Source organism: Lepidochelys olivacea (assembly GCF_965140295.1).
Source record: "Lepidochelys olivacea isolate rLepOli2 genome assembly, chromosome: 24".
In the NCBI taxonomy this organism is placed as follows: domain Eukaryota; kingdom Metazoa; phylum Chordata; order Testudines; family Cheloniidae; genus Lepidochelys; species Lepidochelys olivacea.
In genome coordinates, this window is record NC_140434.1 from 13315277 (window position 1) to 13333771 (window position 18495).

The 18495-nt window shown below is 51.2% G+C and overlaps 1 protein-coding gene across 1 annotated transcript; it reads left to right on the forward strand.

Moving 5' to 3' along the window:
• Positions 1-1899: 1899 nt before the first annotated feature.
• LOC311512415 (peroxisomal acyl-coenzyme A oxidase 1-like) lies at positions 1900-18201 on the forward strand (the record flags this gene model as incomplete). The annotated part of the gene is made up of 4 exons (XM_084613628.1): positions 1900-1954; positions 10611-10730; positions 13096-13211; positions 18009-18201. 4 exons carry the CDS (start codon positions 1900-1902, stop codon positions 18081-18083), a joined length of 366 nt encoding a protein of 121 aa, XP_084469754.1. The 3' UTR covers positions 18084-18201.
• Positions 18202-18495: the final 294 nt, after the last annotated feature.

Genomic DNA, 18495 nt, shown 5'->3' on the forward strand with positions numbered 1-18495 from the left:
GTGGCAAAATTTGCCACCTCACCTCCAGATCATTTATCAGTATGTTGAATAGGACTGTCCCAGTACAGACCCTGTGGGACACCACTATTTACCTCTGTCCATTCTGAAAACTGATCATTTTATTCCTACCCTTTGTTTCCTATCTTTTAATCGGTTACCAATCCATGAGAGAACCTTCCCTCTTATCCCATGACAGCTTACTTTGCTTAAGAGCCTTTGGTGAGGCATCTTGTCAAGGCTTTCTGAAAATCTAAATACACTATATCCACTGGATCCCCCTTGTCCATATGCTGGTCGACCCCCCAAAAAGAATTCTAGATTGATGAGGCATGATTTCCCTTTACAAAAACCATGTTGACTCTTCCCCAACAAATTATGTTCATCTATGTGTCTGACAATTTTGTTCTCTACTAGTTTCAACCATTTTGCTCAGTACTGAGGTCAGCCTTACCAATGTGTAATTGCCAAGATCACCTCTGGAGCCTTTTGTAAAAATTGGCATCACATTAGCTATCCTCCAGGCATTTGGTACAGAAGCTGATTTAAATGATAGGTTACAGACTATAGTTAGTAGTTCTGCAATTTCACATTTTAATTCTTTCAGAACTCTTGGGTGAATACCATCTGGTCCTGATGATTTATTACCATGTAATTTATTGATTTGTTCCAAAACCTACTCTAATGACATCTCAATCTAGGACAGTTCCTCAAATTTGTCACCTAAAAAGAATGGCTCAGGTTTGGGAGCTCTCTTGCAACCTCAGCCATGAAGACCGATGCAAAGAATTAATTTAGTTTCTCCACAATGGACTTATCCCTGAGTGCTCCTTTAGCAGCTCGATCGTCCAGTGGCCCCACTGGTTGTTTAGCAGGGTTCCTGTTTCTGATGTATTTAAATTTTTTGCAATTACTTTTTGAGTCTTTGGCTAGCTGTTTTTCAAATAGGAAGGCCAAAAAAGTAAGATGTATTTACTTATTATTTCTATTACAGTATCCCCATGAAGGTTGCCAATGGAGATCAGGGCCCTATTTTGTTGGGCACTGCACAGAAACACAATGAGAGATAGACACTGTGCCCATGAGCGTAAAATCTAAACAGTGATGGCTGACAAAGAATGGATGTCTTGTTAAAACAGTGCAAACTATGAATATAGACTTTAAATCATATTTAAATCAATTTACTTAAATGGCTACAAAATGTGGTGTGGACGTACTTAATCTAAATTAAACTTTATTATAAGCAGCTCTAATAGCACTGCTTTAGTTCATGTTGCCTGGCATGTCCCATTATAACAGCCTATTTTCAGTTGCTTATAACTTTGCTAAATTTTATCCATTTGGGCTGAAATGTTCCATGCTGTGTGTCTGATTCAGGCTGCTGGGTTTTGTTTTGTTTTTCTGTTGGTTTTTAAAGTTTCAGTATCAACAATTTAGCCATTTTCAATGTTAAGGGTAAACACCTTGTTTTGCCTGTTAAATTTTTTTTTTACACAACTGTTGCCTTGAGCAGCTCTAGCGAATCCGTGCTTTGGAGCAGGGACTGGAATTTTGGAAGGGTGTGGTCACCCTGGGGTCAGGGTTGTGCCTTTTCCTGTGTTTGTGAAAATCTGCTGGAATTTGCCCAAAAATAAAGCTCTCAGTTCCCACATGCTCAATAAAGACATGTTAGCAGCTAAATTAGCCAACTATTCGATCTGCAGTGAGCATGCTCCAGCCTCTGGCTCCTACATGTGCTTGGTCTGCATGTCCCTGCAGAATGGGGAATGCTCCAGCCTAGGGCTGCTGGGTCCCAGCTGGACTTTCCCTGGAATTGCTCCTCCATATGCTGTGGAAGTGGACCAGGTGCCAGTATCTGTTTCTCCCATGTTGCCAGCAGCCCCATTGCTGGACCCGGGTAGCATGGACAAGGGAGTAGCTGGACTTGAATGGAGAGGAGACAACAGCTGGATCTCAGGTGTGGGAGAAGCCTGGGACAAGGATCCATGTGGGGGAGATTAGGAGCCAGGGGATGAAGACTGAGACTTGGAAGGTGGCACCTAGAGGGAGAGTAAGACTGGCTGGACAAGGAGCCTGGGATGAAGAGAGACTAGAACAAGGAACTAAGGGGTGGAGAAGAGACAGGACTGGGGAAGGGGCTGGCTGGGGCAGAAGGGGTCAGGATTGGGGAGAAATGGGCAGAAGGGTTTATGACCACAAAAACATGCTCCTCTCCAAAGCCTAGAATGGAATTGAGGTGTCCCGAGTCTCACCAGTCCTCTGTCAGCCAACATTTGTGAAACCTATTGGCAAAGTGTGTCTATCTGTCTCTAGAGGCTGGCCTGCACAGAGCATAACAACCTACTACTGCTATCAGTTACTCCATTAGCACAAGGATGGCATCTTCTGGAAACAACAGTGTATGTGATCCTGTAATCAGAGACTGTCTCAAAATGCAGATGCCCAAATTAAGGTTGCACAGACAGCATGAACTCTGGCATTTCCTACCTTTGGAGCGCTTGGCTTTGCAACCTTGATCAAGTTCCCTTAAAACATTTATGATGTAATATTGATTTTGCTTAACTTGATAAGGGCAAGGAGGACTAGCTGGTCAGGGAATGGGATATGGGGTCTTCTGGGGGAGCCAGTTCCAATCTCTGTCGCGGCACCTGTTGCACTTGGCCCAGCTCCGCACTATCAGAGCAATTGATTCAGGCTCTCTGCAAACTCAGGCAGCAGCACGGTGTTGGTTACACTTCCATCACATTTTCAAGGCTTTGCAACCAATGCCCACCCACTCATCTCTCCTGCCTAGCCCAGGCTGAGAACCTCCTCCAGGAATCCTGGCCTCCAGCGCACATCTGATGGTCGAGCTAGAGTGCAGCTTTTAGAGAGGTGTCTGATCACTATGGAAAGACTCCAAGGTTTGGAGACTCTGCCCTTTCCCTGGGGCAGTCTTCTGGGAAAATCTGCCCCTTATTCCCAGTCTCGATTTGTGTGGCTCCATCCTCCAGCCATTGGCTTTTGCTCTGCCCTTGTTTGTTGGGTTAATGAGCCCTCTGCTCCCTGAAATCTCCCCGGGGAGGTCAGACAGACAGGGATCTAGTCCCCTCTGAGCCTTCTTTGAGCTAAATGCACTAGATCGAGCTCCTTCAGGCCCTGGCTCTTGGGCAGGTTTTCCAGCCCTTGGATCGTTCCTGTGGCTCTTCTCTGACCACCTCCCTGATTTCCTGACACTGTTTGACATACGCGCCCCCCCCAAGCGGGGTGCAGTTTCCTCTTGTAGTCTCCCCGATGCGCCCCACCTTCTAGCTCCTACTCGCTATCCCCCTGGTTCTGCAGCCCAGGGTCACGCTCACCCTCTTGGCCACAGCATCACCTGGGGAGCTCATGGGCAGTTGACTCCACCAGGACACCTGGGTTCTTCCCAGAGTCGGTGCTTTCCAAGGTACAGCCCCTTCCCCCCGCCAGCCTGTGAGCCTGCCTGACAGTCTGTATCCCCCCCATGTATGACCTTCCACTGGGCTGTGTTTTAACACATGTTGCTCAGATGAGCCTAGCAAGAGGATTGAGGTGAGGGAACTCCATCATCAGTGAGGTTCTGCCTACAACATATGAGTCCTGACTCCCAGCCCCCTGCTCTAACCACTAGACCCCAATCCCCTCCCAGAGCTGAGGCTAGAACCTAGGAGTCCTGACTCCCAGCCCCCCTGCTCAAATCCACTAGATTTGATCCACAGAGCCAGGGATAGAACCCAGGAGTCCAGGCTCCAAGCCCCTCATAGAATCATAGAATCATAGAATATCAGGGTTGGAAGGGACCTCAGGAGGTCATCTAGTCCAACCCCCTGCTCAAAAGCAGGACCCATCCCCAATTAAATCATCCCAGCCAGGGCTTTGTCAAGCCTGACCTTAAAAATTTCTAAGGAAGGAGATTCCACCACCTCCCTAGGCAACACATTCCAGTGTTTCACCACCCTCCTAGTGAAAAAGTTTTTCCTAATATCCAACCTAAACCTCCCCCACTGCAACTTGAGACCATTACTCCTTGTCCTGTCCTCTTCCACCACTGAGAATAGTCTAGAACCATCCTCTCTGGAACTACCTCTCAGGTAGTTGAAAGCAGCTATCAAATCCCCCCTCATTCTTCTCTTCTGCAGACTAAACAATCCCAGTTCCCTCAGCCTCTCCTCATAACTCATGTGTTCCAGACCCCTAATCATTTTTGTTGCCCTTTGCTGGACTCTCTCCAATTTATCCACATCCTTCTTGTAGTGTGGGGCCCAAAACTGGACACAGTACTCCAGATGAGGCCTCACCAATGTCGAATAGAGGGGGACGATCACGTCCCTCGATCTGCTCGCTATGCCCCTACTTATACTTATACTTATATGCCCCTCTCTCCCCATCTCTTTGATATGGAATTCAGGGGTGGATGCCTCCTGTTTCCGTGCACTGTCAGGATCAAGCTCTGCCTTCCCAGCCCTCTTCCTGGTTAAATTTGTACCCAGTCCATCTGTGTGAAACCTACCCCTTAAAGTTGGATTAGATACATGATTCTCTTTCTTGTCAGATCCCAAATTATGGCACAGCTGTATGGATGTTACCCAGCTGTTATGCCTCAGAGGTGGCTGAATCTGGGCCCTGCACGCATCCTCCCCATGTACTGCTGCTATGTGGCTGTTCCCCAGCTGCCCCACCCTAGAGGTGGCTGCATCTCAGTGCTAGGTGGGTGCTCCCTGCAGAGTGCTTTAAGATCCTTCTTGCTGGAACACATTGTTCCAAAGCAGATTGGATCTTGAGTCCCAAGCCTGCAAAGGGGCAGAGGTCCCTCAGGAGGGGAGGGAGTGTGGGGGATGGTGGTTATGAGTTACCTATTATTTAAAAGAACAAAAAGATCCTGAGTTAATTCCTTTGCAGCCTCAATTATCATGAGCAAGGGAGCAAGAGAACCTGAGAGGACACAAATGCACCCCCCAGCTCCCCCCCCAGCGACCAGATAACAATAGGTGCTGACACCACCCAACCCAGTCCTTGGGACCCAGCGACACCACAACCCGGATGTCCCTGCAGACACCAGCTGGGAGGTGTCGGGAGAGAGGGATGAATTGTCTAAAGACCAAAAAAATTACAAAGCTCTAGGAGGGGAGTAGGGTTTTGTAGTTAGAGCAGAGAGGGCTGGGAGCTGGGACTCCTGGGTTCTCTCCCAGCTCTGGAAGGGGAGTGGGGTCTAGTGGTTAGAGGAAGGGGAGCTGGGACTCCTGGGTTCTAGCTATGGATCTGGTGGTTCTAGTGGAGGGGCTAGGACTCAGAGCCATGATTCCCAGGATCTAGGGTAGGATAGGGAGGGGAGGTATGGTGGTTAAAGCAGGGGGGCTGGGAGCCAGAACTCCTGGGTTCTATCCCAGTGCTGGGAAAGGAGTGGTGGCTGGGGCTGGGACCCAGGACTCCTGGATTTTGGTGTTAGTTTTCTCTCTCTCAGGCCTTTTGCAATTCACTTCCCTTTTCCATGCCTCTGTTTTCCAGTCTATAAAATCACTTTTCTCCTTCACAAGGAAGCACTGATAACTGAGTCCTTATCTGAGTCCATGTCTAAGGGGCTGAATAGGAAGCATGTTGCCCCTGAGAAGCAGCTCTGTCTGGGGCAGAGCACTGCACCCAGCACAATGTAACAGGGCTGGAGAGTGGACAAAAATTGGCCAAGGACACATGGGAAATGCTGGGTCCAAGAAATAGATTGCTTCAGTGCGGAGATTAACTAGGATTTTAACTCCTCACCCCCACTATTCTACTTGGGGCACAGTCTATACTCCGTGGACAGGTCCAGTATTCTCGGGGATCAACGTTTTTGAAGACCAACAGGTGCAATGGTGGATTACTTGGCATTATAGCCTCCAGTCTGGGACCCCGGCTCCTTGAGTCATGAGAATCCAGCAGGCTCCCAGGTGCATTAAAAAATCTGGAGACTCTCTTCCAGGTGGTTGTGACAAAAAAATGACTGATGCCTGTGTGAGTGTGCACCCATTTCTGAGAGAGTGGGGAGCTGCCCCATGTGTGACCAATGCAGTGATGCTGCCTGCATCTGCAGAGAGCCTGAGCCTGCTGCTCAGAGAGGGGGGAGCTGCTCTGATGTGGCTGATGCAGCAACGCTGTCTAAGCATGAGCGCATTGTTTTGAGGGGCAAAAGCTCCCTTGTGCATCCCAAAGGGGTGTCAATCTCTCACCCCACTGCCCTTGGGGTCAGGCCGGCCCTACCCCAGCTGGGAGCTGGGAGGGCGTAAAGGGGGTGGCCCAGCCTTGCGCCCAAGCACAAACATCCTAGCTCCAGGAGGACAGCAGTCCCTTGCTATTACTTTGGAGGGGAAGAAGGTGGCCACATGCTGCCAGGGGGAGGCATGGCACAGGGGATGGGACTGCAGGGGTCTCCGATTGATACCAGCCCCATAGGACAGAGCTCCCCTGGTTGAGCTACAGAAGTCAGCAGTAGTAGTAGGTTATCTTGTATGTCCTCCAGGGAACGAGAGGACACACACACAAAGCTAGGGATTCCAGTGCCCCTCCCCCTCCAGGACGGCACCCATGTCTTTGATTCCCAAATAAGGAGGAACTCTGGGAAAGGGAGAAGGTCCCGGGATATGAGCCTGGGTCTACCCTCATCAGCTACTGCCCTCGGATTGTATCCACCGGGGAAACTGAGCCTGGCGAGAAGCAGCAGCTTGGGTACAGGGTCACACACCGAGCTCAAAACAGAACCCAGGAGTCATAATGCCCAGCTCCACCACGAGACCCCCCTCCCCTCCCAGAGCTGGGGAGAGACCCCAGGGGTCCTGGCTCTCAGCCCCCCTGCTCTAACCACTAGACCCCACTCCCTTCCCAGAGCTGGGGAGAGACCCCAGGAGTCCTGGCTCTCAGCCCCCCTGCTCTAACCACTAGACCCCACTCCCTTCCCAGAGCTGGGGAGAGACCCCAGGAGTCCTGGCTCTCAGCCCCCCTGCTCTAACCACTAGACCCCACTCCCTTCCCAGAGCTGGGGAGAGACCCCAGGAGTCCTGGCTCTCAGCCCCCCTGCTCTAACCACTAGACCCCACTCCCTTCCCAGAGCTGGGGAGAGACCCCAGGAGTCCTGGCTCTCAGCCCCCCTGCTCTAACCACTAGACCCCACTCCCTTCCCAGAGCTGGGGAGAGACCCCAGGAGTCCTGGCTCTCAGCCCCCCTGCTCTAACCACTAGACCCCACTCCCTTCCCAGAGCTGGGGAGAGACCCCACGCGTCCTGACTCCCAGCCCCACCCCGCCCCCAGCACTGGACCCCCGCCCCCTCCGCACCAGAGAAGGAGCTGGAAGCAGTGGGGAGCTGGGGTGTGTGTGAGCGCTGCCCCCTGCGCGACGGAGCATGGGCCCAGGAGCGCAGTTCCAGGAGCGCCCAGCAGGGGGAGCCCTTCCGCCGGGGACCGCGGGCGAGAGGGCCCGGGGCTGGAGGCGGGGCCGCCCGGGGAGACTCGGGAGCGGCCCCGGGACACTCGTCGCGGAAGCCCGGCGGCCCGTGGGGGAGGGGCTGTAAGGCTCTGAGTCTGCACCCCAACATCTGCGCCATGAAACCAGCGTCGTCTGATCCCCGCCGAGACTGACCCCGCGTGTCTGATCCCCCCAGTGTGTGAACCCCCCAGACTGGCACCCTGTGTTTCACTGACCCCCCCAGACTGACCCTCGCCTGTCTGAACCCCCAGTGTGTGAACCGCCAGACTGACACCCATGTTTCACTGACCCCCCGAGACTGACCTCTGCCTGTTTGACCCCCCAATATGTGAACCCCCAGACTGACACCCCCTGTTTCACTGACCCCCGCCTGTCTGACCCCCCAGTGTGTGAACCCCCCAGACTGACACCCCATGTTTCACTGACCCCCCCGAGACTGACCCCCGCATGTTTGACCCCCCAGTGTGTGAACCCCCCAGACTGACACCCCATGTTTCACTGACCCCCCCGAGACTGACCTCCGCCTGTTTGACCCCCCAGTGTGTGAACCCCCAGACTGACACCCCCATGTTTCATTGACCCCCCGGGACTGACCCCCACATGTCTGACCCCCCCACTGTGTGAACCCCCCGAGACTGACCCCTGTGTTTCACTGATCCCCCCCGAGACTGACCCCACGTGTCTGACCCCCCAGTGTGTGAATCCCCGTGACTGACACCCTGTGTTTTACTAATGCCCCCCGAGACTGACCCCCACGTGTCTGACCCCCCCAGTGTGTGAATCCCCGAGACTGACACCCTGTGTTTCACTGACCCCCCCAAGACTGACCCCCACGTGTCTGACCCACCAGTGTGTGAACCCCCAAGACTGACACCCTGTTTTACTGACCCCCCTGAGAGTGACCCGCATGTCTGACCCCCCAGTGTGTGAATCTGTGAGACTGACACCCCGTGTGTTACTGACCCCCCCGAGACTGACCCCCATGTGTCTGACCCCCCCAGTGTGTGAATCCTCGAGACTGACACCCCGTGTTTCAGTGACCCCCAGAGACTGACCCCGCATGTCTGACCCCATGTGTCTGACCTCCCCTGAGACTGACCCCGCGTGTCTGATCCCCCCCAGTGTCTGAACCCTGAGATTGATTCCTCCACTGTGTGACCCGCCCTCAGTGTCTGATCCCCGAGACTGCCCCCCCCCCCGAGACTGACCTTCCCATATCTGACCCCCCCCCGGTGTCTGTGCCCCCGAGACTGACCCCGTGTGTCTGAGCCCCCCAGTGTCTGAATCCCTGAGACTTTGCCCAGCCTGGGTAACAGATACATAAAGTCAGGGTAGATACAGTCCCCAGGCTCCTCCCTTGCTGCCCCAGCCCTGAGCTCCTGGTCCCACGGCTCTCCCCCTGCCGTCCCAGCCCCGGGCTCCTGGTCCCCCAGCTCTTCCCCTGCCATCCCAGCCCCAGGCTCCTGGTCCCGCGGCTCTCCCCCTACTGTCCCAGCTCGGGGTCCTGGTCCCCTGGCTCCTCCCCTGCCATCGCAGCCCCGGGCTCCTGGTCCCGCTGCTCTCCCCCTGCCGTCCCAGCCCTGGGCTCCTGGTCCCGCGGCTCCGCCCAATGAGAGTTCCATTCATAGAATCATAGAATCATAGAATATCAGGGTTGGAAGGGACCCCAGAAGGTCATCTAGTCCAACCCCCTGCTCAAAGCAGGACCAATTCCCAGTTAAATCATCCCAGCCAGGGCTTTGTCAAGCCTGACCTTAAAAACCTCTAAGGAAGGAGATTCTACCACCTCCCTAGGTAACGCATTCCAGTGTTTCACCACCCTCTTAGTGAAAAAGTTTTTCCTAATATCCAATCTAAACCTCCCCCACTGCAACTTGAGACCATTACTCCTCGTTCTGTCATCTGCTACCATTGAGAACAGTCTAGAGCCATCCTCTTTGGAACCCCCTTTCAGGTAGTTGAAAGCAGCTATCAAATCCCCCCTCATTCTTCTCTTCTGCAGGCTAAACAATCCCAGCTCCCTCAGCCTCTCCTCATAACTCATGTGTTCCAGACCCCTAATCATTTTTGTTGCCCTTCGCTGGACTCTTTCCAATTTATCCACATCCTTCTTGAAGTGTGGGGCCCAAAACTGGACACAGTACTCCAGATGAGGCCTCACCAATGTCGAATAGAGGGGGACGATCACGTCCCTCGATCTGCTCGCTATGCCCCTACTTATACATCCCAAAATGCCATTGGCCTTCTTGGCAACAAGGGCACACTGCTGACTCATATCCAGCTTCTCGTCCACTGTCACCCCTAGGTCCTTTTCCGCAGAACTGCTGCCTAGCCATTCGGTCCCTAGTCTGTAGCTGTGCATTGGGTTCTTCCGTCCTAAGTGCAGGACCCTGCACTTATCCTTATTGAACCTCATCAGATTCCTTTTGGCCCAATCTTCCAATTGGTCTAGGTCCTTCTGTATCCTATCCCTCCCCTCCAGCGTATCTACCACTCCTCCCAGTTTAGTATCATCCGCAAATTTGCTGAGAGTGCAATCCACACCATCCTCCAGATCATTTATGAAGATATTGAATAAAACCGGCCCCAGGACCGACCCTTGGGGCACTCCACTTGATACCGGCTGCCAACTAGACATGGAGCCATTGATCACTACCCGTTGAGCCCGACAATTTAGCCAGCTTTCTACCCACCTTATAGTGCATTCATCCAGCCCATACTTCCTTAACTTGCTGACAAGAATACTATGGGAGACCGTGTCAAAAGCTTTGCTAAAGTCAAGAAACAATACATCCACTGCTTTCCCTTCATCCACAGAACCAGTAATCTCATCATAAAAGGCGATTAGATTAGTCAGGCATGACCTTCCCTTGGTGAATCCATGCTGGCTGTTCCTGATCACTTTCCTCTCATGCAAGTGCTTCAGGATTGATTCTTTGAGGACCTGCTCCATGATTTTTCCAGGGACTGAGGTGAGGCTGACTGGCCTGTAGTTCCCAGGATCTTCCTTCTTCCCTTTTTTGTGAGCCAGCTGTAGGATCAGGCCCTCAATTAGCACTGATGAGCTCAGACATTGTAGAGCTAATCAAATCTCTGCTTGTGTTTTATCGGAGAGAGTTTGCATGTATTAAAATGATAAATTTTTTCTCTGCTATTGCAGTTGGAAAGACCTTGAACCATGCCATAATTCTGGCTCAGCTCTACACCCAGGGCCAATGCAAAGGGCTGCATGCCTTCATTGTACTCACACAGAAGCTGGGCACCCATGAGCCCTTGCCAGGTAAGAGTCTACATTTGGGTTTAGTACTGTTGGGAAACAAAGGGTCAACACATTGTCAGGCCATATAGCTTTGCAAGTATTGTTAACATACATGGCTTATCTTTCAGACTGAACTAGAGAGCAAGTGCAGTGCATACTTCAACACACGTGTGTGGATACGTCTTGTGTGGCTCTAGAACAGAGGTGGGAAAACTACGGCCGCAGGCCACTTCCTGCCCATGGGACCGTCCTGCCTGGCCCCTGAGCTCCTGGCCCAGGAGGCTGTTCCCCCTCCCCCCCAGCTATGCCGCCGCTCGACGCAATGCTCTAGGCGGCGGGGCTGCAGAGCCTGGCCTGACCCTGTGCTCTGTGCTGCGCGGCGTGGCTGCCTGTCCTGGTGCAGCCGCACTGCCAGCCAATGGTGCTCCAGGCAGCGCAGTAAGGGGGCAGGGAACTGGGGGGGGGGGTCGGATAGAGGGCTGGGGAGTTTGGGGGATTGTCAGGGGCATGGATGGGGTCAGGGCAGTCAGAGGGTGGGGAATGGGGGAGTTGGATGGGGCGGCAGGGAGCAGTTAGGGGCGGGGGGGTCCGGGAGTGGTCGGGGGACCGAGAGCGGGCGGGGGGGGTGGATGGGGCAGGAGTCCCGGGAGGGGCCATCAGGGGGCAAGAAGTGGGGAGGTCGGATAGGGGGCGGGGGCCGGGCCATGCCCTGGCTGTTTGGGGAGGCACAGCCCCCCCTAACCGGCCCTCCATACAATTTCAGAAACCCGATGCGGCTCTCAGGTCAAAAAGTTTGCCCACCCCTGCTCTAGAACCCTGAGGGCTCTTACCTTGAGACTTAAAATGACGTGGCCAATCTAGTGGTTTAGTGGGAACCCAACGTGGAGGTTAATTTGGGGTATGAACGTGTTGCTGGGAGTGCTGTGGAGGCAGCATGCTCCTCTCCCCAAGAGGGAAGGAATTCCTTGCACCGTTCTCTAGCCAGGAGTGGCACTGACACATTTGGAGAGCGTTCCCCCAGTCCCTGTATTATAGGGCTGGATGTGGAATATGAAGATCCTTGTGGGTTTCAATCCACACCCTTGCAGTAAGAGGACAGGATAATGTTAAGTCTGCTTATCAGCTGCCATTCAGTACAGAATGCCAAGAGCTCCCAGGAATCTAGACTGTCTGCTTATTGAAGGTGTGACATACTAGTACCTTGGGGGAGCGTCTTGTAACCCCCATATTCCTCAGCTGTATATAACTGTGATCTTGCATATAAAGCAGGCTTGGTAAGGTATCAGGGGAAAGGTTATGATCTGCTGAAAGTCATTTCTCTATCCATCCTATGAAGTTATGAGAATTGTGTTGTATGGTGGTCACTAAAACATCCTGTAAATTGGGGAATCAGCCAGATAGTAACTCCACAGGGGCAACAGCAAGGAAAGTAACCAATCCCCTGGGCGGGGTGTCAATCAACCCATCAGCAACCATTTTCCAGCAAGGGACTCACCTGCAAGAGGCCACACGAGGGAAATTGCTCAACCTTGCCTGGGGACTGAGCTATGTCCCCCAGACATGCTTGGACTTGTGCTCCCCAAGCACATGGGACTGACGGTGTAAAACTGAACACAGGGGGCCCATGCTGGGCCTTTCTCCTTCTTCACCCACCTACGTTGTAAGCAACAAGGGCACTCTGAAGACTCCAACTGAGGGGACTGGCCCAGATTTCAAGGGTGAAATCTGTGTACTATGAACTGCAATATCCAGTGGTGTGAGAAAAACTGCTTAATCTAGATGTTGCACAGTCTAATATGGTTGAGAGTTTAGACTGTGGGCTTATATTTTCTTTTCTTTTGGTAACTAACTCTGACTTTTTGCCTATCACTTAATATCACTTAAAATCTATCATTTGTAGTCAATAAACTTCTTTAACTGTTTATCTTTACCAGTGAGTTTGTATAAAGCGTGGGGCAAATCTGCTCAGGTTTTGCAAAGGCTGGTGTATGTGCACTTTCCATTGATGAAGTGGTGAACCAATGAATAAATCTGCATTGCTCGTCTTGAGCTGAGCAAGAGGGTATATTCCTGAGGTACAAGGCTGGGAGCTGGGGGGATTTGGCAGGTGCCTTTCTCTGTGTGATTCATTTGTGGCTCTGGGAGCATTCAGGCAAGCCAGCTGGTTGTGGGGTCTCCACATGCAGTTGTGCTGAGTGATCACAGCACCTGGCAGGGTTTGCTGCTGGTCACTAGCAGGGCATTGTGAGAGACAGCCCGGGCTGGAGAGAGTTCAGGGGGCACAGCGGTCCCACAGTCCCAGGCTGCACCCCAGGGATCCCGTCACAGAAGGGTTAGGTCTTTCACCTGTCGTTAATCCTCCTTCCCATTGTTTGTTCTATGGCAGGTATTACTGTGGGTGACATTGGACCAAAATTTGGTTATGATGAAATGGATAATGGCTACTTAAAAATGGACAAGTTCCGCATTCCCCGGGAGAACATGCTGATGAAGTTTGCCAAGGTAAAGGAGTAAGCTCTGAAGCCAGTCATTAACGGCTCTTTTGTCTGAGCTGGCACAGTGTTTTCAGCACACTTTAACTCTTCCCTCACTGGGTTAAGTCCGTCCCCATTTCTTACCAATGGTTCTCTGTGGGATCCTCTGACCATGAGGATCCCCTTATTTTTCATTCTCCACCCTGAAAATCCTACATCACAGCTATCGTCTTTGCTGTTTAGAGAAGCAAACTTGCCTCCTTTAGGAGCCTGTCAAATTCAACCCTGAACTGGCCAAAGGGGATGCTACTGAGCTGTGCGTGGAAGAAATGACACTTGTTAGAAGAAAAAAAGCAGGTTGACCTAGAGGCAGATTGAGTAGATGGGATTCTTTATTGTGATACTTATTCCCTTCGAGCCAATTGTCAAGTAAGCACTGGAATAGTTACAGCACTCTTTTTATTTAAGTTAGTATGTAAACGCCTACATCCGTTGCAACACCCCAAAACCCCTTATGAAGTAATAGAAACACCCATACTGTTAGTATACCCACCCCTATCTATTGGTCACAGTATTACATATGTCATACAGGCATTTCTACCTTGAAAATACAGTTCTTTGCAACGATTTGTTGCTACAAATTTCCCTAATCAGCAGTTCTCAGGGGAGGGAGGAAGGGGCCATAAGCCAGGGCTTGTTTATGTAGTTGGGAAAGGAAGGGAGCAGAGATAACCTTTCTTTTACCTTCTTTCACACCAAGGGCATTCATTCGACAACTACATTTCTCATGCAGCTGCATCCTTATCAATTCTTACAAGCAACAGGGAAGGGAAAAATATGGCAACTATTCGTTAAGCAAAGAACTGCTGCCTGCTTATGCCTTTTCCCCTAATGTCATTTCAGCACATTAGCAGCTTCCCAGGTCTTTTACTGAACCTTGTCATACCCCAACAATACTATTGTCTTGTCCTAGAATCTCCACAGGCCTTCCAGCCCTGTATTATAAAGCTAGGAGCAAGAAGGGTTTGTTTCTTAATCTCCAGAACTTCCTCTAACTCTGACTGAATGGATCTTATTACTGATGTGTAACTGACAGTTGGTCCCTGTGCAACCCTGTCTGTTTCGAATAACCCCCTTCACTTCCCATCCCATGAGCAAGTTCAGTATATTTCGTTTCTGTAGTTGCTCTTAATCCTAAATCACTCTGTGAACTATACACAGTCACTCTGCACAACAGGAGTGGAAGTGGCAGCTGTTTAACACATACAACACCACCATATGATAAGCTCGGTTAGGAAGAATACTGCATCCATCAGGAACTATAGCACGAATGTAGAGACAGAATGGAATTACCCACATTGGAACATGACCAGCCATAGACGTTAACAGATCTACTGTTGGGAAGAGTGCCAAGAGATCTTTAATGACCATTTTAGGACTCATCCAAAAGGCAACACCTCAAGCAAATATGCTGTGACTGTAATTAATTACTGACTCAGAGGGAAGAGTGCCATCCTCTGAATTATTAGCACTTCCTGTGTCACCCTGGGTTTATCTTTAGGAGTTTCTCATGCAAGTACTGCTAAGGACTAGATGACCTCTTTAGGTCCCTTCAGCCCCACTTTTCTATGAGTCTAAGACCTGAGCCTCATTAAAGTGACTTAATGTGGTTAGAGTCCAAGCTGATATAGCTGAAGACCATAAAATTATTGCCTATATGGTCCTCTCTGGAACGCTAACTCTGCTCTCTACAGTGCACCTAGAAAAATGTCAAACCATTTAGAACAGTAGATGTAAGTTTGATCACTTTTACAAGGACGTCTGTTGATTTGCCTTTTTCTTGAATGTGCAAGGAACTTGAGCTAAATATGTCAAACTTTCTCTGGAGCCCTCATCCTTTTGCTTGCAGCTCCTACAGTGAGAGCCACTTCTAAAACTCTTCAGGTGAGGTAGCGGACATTAAGCTTTGACATGGTGTTCTTTGAGAGAGGCTTGTGAAGTCTAGATGCCACTTGGTAGGTGGGCTCTCACACATTCTGTTCCACAGCAAGGTGGCAGCTGCTGCTGGAACTTAGATGGCAGGAAAGCTCTTGGGTCTCCATCCTGTCTTTCTGTTAGGTTGAACCAGATGGCACATATGTGAAACTACTCAGTGACAAGCTGTCTTATGGGACCATGGTGTTCATCCAACCCCTCATTGTGGGGGATTCTGCTCACTTGACCTCATTGCCCTGGAAGGAGCGCAGGGGATGGGGTGGGGGGAGAAACTGCAGGTGGAATGGGTGGGGAGAGGCCCCCACTTGCTCTGGCCCAGAGCCCCACAAAACTGTAATCCGCCTCTGCTCGTAGGTCAGGTTTTCTAAACCTCTGGTTATTTTTGTTGCTCTCCCCTGAACTCTCTCCAATGAGTCCCCATCTTTCCTATAGTGCTGCACCCAGAATTGGACCCAGGACTCCAGCCAAGGCCTCCCCAACGATCTCCTGCCTCTTACCTATGACCTGAAGAAGAGCTCTGTGGTGATGGAAAGCTTCTTCCCCCAAGAGAAGTTGTAGGATAAAAGAGATCTTGTCTGTCTAGTATGACACTCCTGTTTCTACAGCTCTCACAGATACACCGCCCCAGCATGGAACCAGGACCTTGGGGGTAACCCCTTTAGTTTGCTGCCACATAGCTCCACAGGGGCAGCCTGTGGCCTACATGACTCTGAGATGGGACCTACAGGTGCCAGTTCACCCTATCTCTCTACATGGCTTCCTGCAGCGAATCCAGTGCAGCTAGACCCTGGAGCCATGCTGTGGTCATCTTTGCTTCCCCTCTCTGAGTCTTCTCCATCTTCCAGGTGAGAGGCTGTATATATCTGCCAGCTCAGCTCTTTCCGCAGGCGCCAGACACCTTTCCCCTTCTTTCTCCAGCTCAGGGCCTCTGGTCTGCTTCTCTGATGAGCAGTGCGTGTGTGGGGGAAATTTCCTGCCTCTTGGTTGTTACACATTTGGTGGGAATGTCCTGGCCACTGGCTTTCCACTGTCTCTTCCAGACCCTCCATTCCAAGGAGTAACGGTCTCAAGTTGCAGTGGGGGAGGTTTAGGTTGGATATATGGAAAAACTTTTTCACTAGGAGGGTGGTGAAACACTGGAATGCGTTACCTAGGGAGGTGGTGGAATCTCCTTCCTTAGATATTTTTAAGGTCAGGCTTGACAAAGCCCTGGCTGGGATGATTTAGTTGGGGATTGGTCCTGCTTTGAGCAGGGGGTTGGACTAGATGACCTCCTGAGGTCCCTTCCAACCCTGATATTCTATGTTTCTATGATTCATTCACAGGCGCTGGCTGTGTCCCATTTGTTGACTTTGGTTTCATGAGGCCAACACCTCGGCCCTCTCCCTTCCCATTCAGTAAACAGCAGTACGAAGCACCGAGGGAAAGTGAGACACTCAGCAGCATGATAAAAACTTTACCCAAATTCCCATTTTCGTCAGATCTCTTCCTCCGTCAAGACTGCATTGAGCAGGGTCACTTGAACCAGGGTGAGCTCCAACCCTCTAGCTTGGCACTTATGAGTTCAGGTGCAACCATGGCTGTTATCCATAGATCTTAAAGCATCTTTCCCATCCCCTTTGCTGCTGTGGTACCTGGCACATTCAAGATCCTTACAGTCCTGTTTCAAGGCCAGGATAGCACCCAGATGCTGTGAATCCATGACACTGTGCTGGTGGATTACCAGGGATATTTTACTGGTGTGAATGGAGGTTGGTCTGGGAAGGTGCGTGGCACTCACATCTTTGGGCACACATAACTTTCCCCAAAGATACAAGTAGGGCCATGGCATAATCACATCAGGGTTCATAGATTCCAAGGCCAGAAGGGACCACTGTGATCATAGAATCCCAGGGTTGGAAGGGACCTCAGGAGGTCATCTAGTCCAATCCCCTGCTCAAAGCAGGGCCAATCCCCAATTTTTGCCCCAGATCCCTAAATGGCCCCCTCAAGGATTGAACTCACAACCCTGGGTTTAGCAGGCCAATGCTCAAACCACTGAGCTATCCCTGCCCCCCATCTAGTAGATCATCTAGTCTGATCTACATAGCATAGGCCAGAGAACTGCCCCAAATAATTCCTAGCGTAGATCCTGGAATTGAAATGCCAGTGGTGATTCTGGGGCACCTGGCCTACCCTTTGTTCCCTGGTTTATGGAACCCTTCACTGGACACCTGGAGAGCAGCAAGGAGAGGTTTAGCTGTTGTCTGGGCAGCTTCAGGATGGCTGTAGAATGTGGGTTTGGTAGACTGAAACGGGTGCTTGGTGATGCTTTCTGGGGCACAGCCAGGCAGCTGTTCTTGGTATTGCTGCATGGTGTGTATCACCTCATAGCTGTGAAGCAAAGTGGGGAATCATGGAAAGGTTGGTCTTGAAGGAACCGTGAGAGAACATCTAGTCCAGCCCTCTGCGCTGAGGCAAGACCAAGTAAACCTAGCCCTTCCCTGACAGGTGTTTGTCCAACTGTCCTTAAAAACCTTCAATGACCGAGCTTCCACAGCCTCCTTTGGAAGCCTATCCCAGAGCTCAACTACCTTTAGAGTTCGAAAGGTTTTCCTAATATCTAACCTAAATCTCCCTTACTGCAGATTAAGCCCATTCCTGCTTGTCCTGCCTTCAGTGGACATGGAGAACACTTGATGCTCTTTATAATGGCCCATAACATATTCGGAGACTGTCATCAGACCCCCCTCAGCCGTCCCTTCTCTAGACCCTACAGGCCCAGTTCTTTCTACTGTTCCTTGTAGGTCAGGTTTTCTAAACCTCTGATCATTTTTGTTGCTCTCCTTAGGACTCTCTCCAATATGTCCTCCCTAAAGTGCCTCACCCAGAACTGGACCCAGGACTCCAGCCGCAGCCTCCCTAGTGTGAGCAAAGCGAGACAACGGCCTCCCATGCTTGGCCTATGACATGAAGAAGAGCTCTGTGGAGCTGGAAAGCTTGTCTCTTTCGCCAGCAGAAGTTTGTCCAATAGAAGATATTACCTTGCCCACCTTGTCTCTCCAATTCTACATTCCTGTCATGCTCCCGGACGGGTGGATGGGCAAAGTGGAAAGGCAGTCTACTGATTTAGAACAGCCAGATGCGAGGGCAGGAATCAAAGCCCATGGAGGAGTGGCAGGGCTGACGGTGGCCTTGAAAGATCACTTTACCTATGTGCCATAAATATCACTTGACCCACAGAGCACAGCACTGCTGTGTGCTGCTTTGTGTAGTGTACTTCATTGTGGGGTGCGCGTGATTTCGTCCAGAGAAGAGAAAGCTGAGGGGGGACGTGA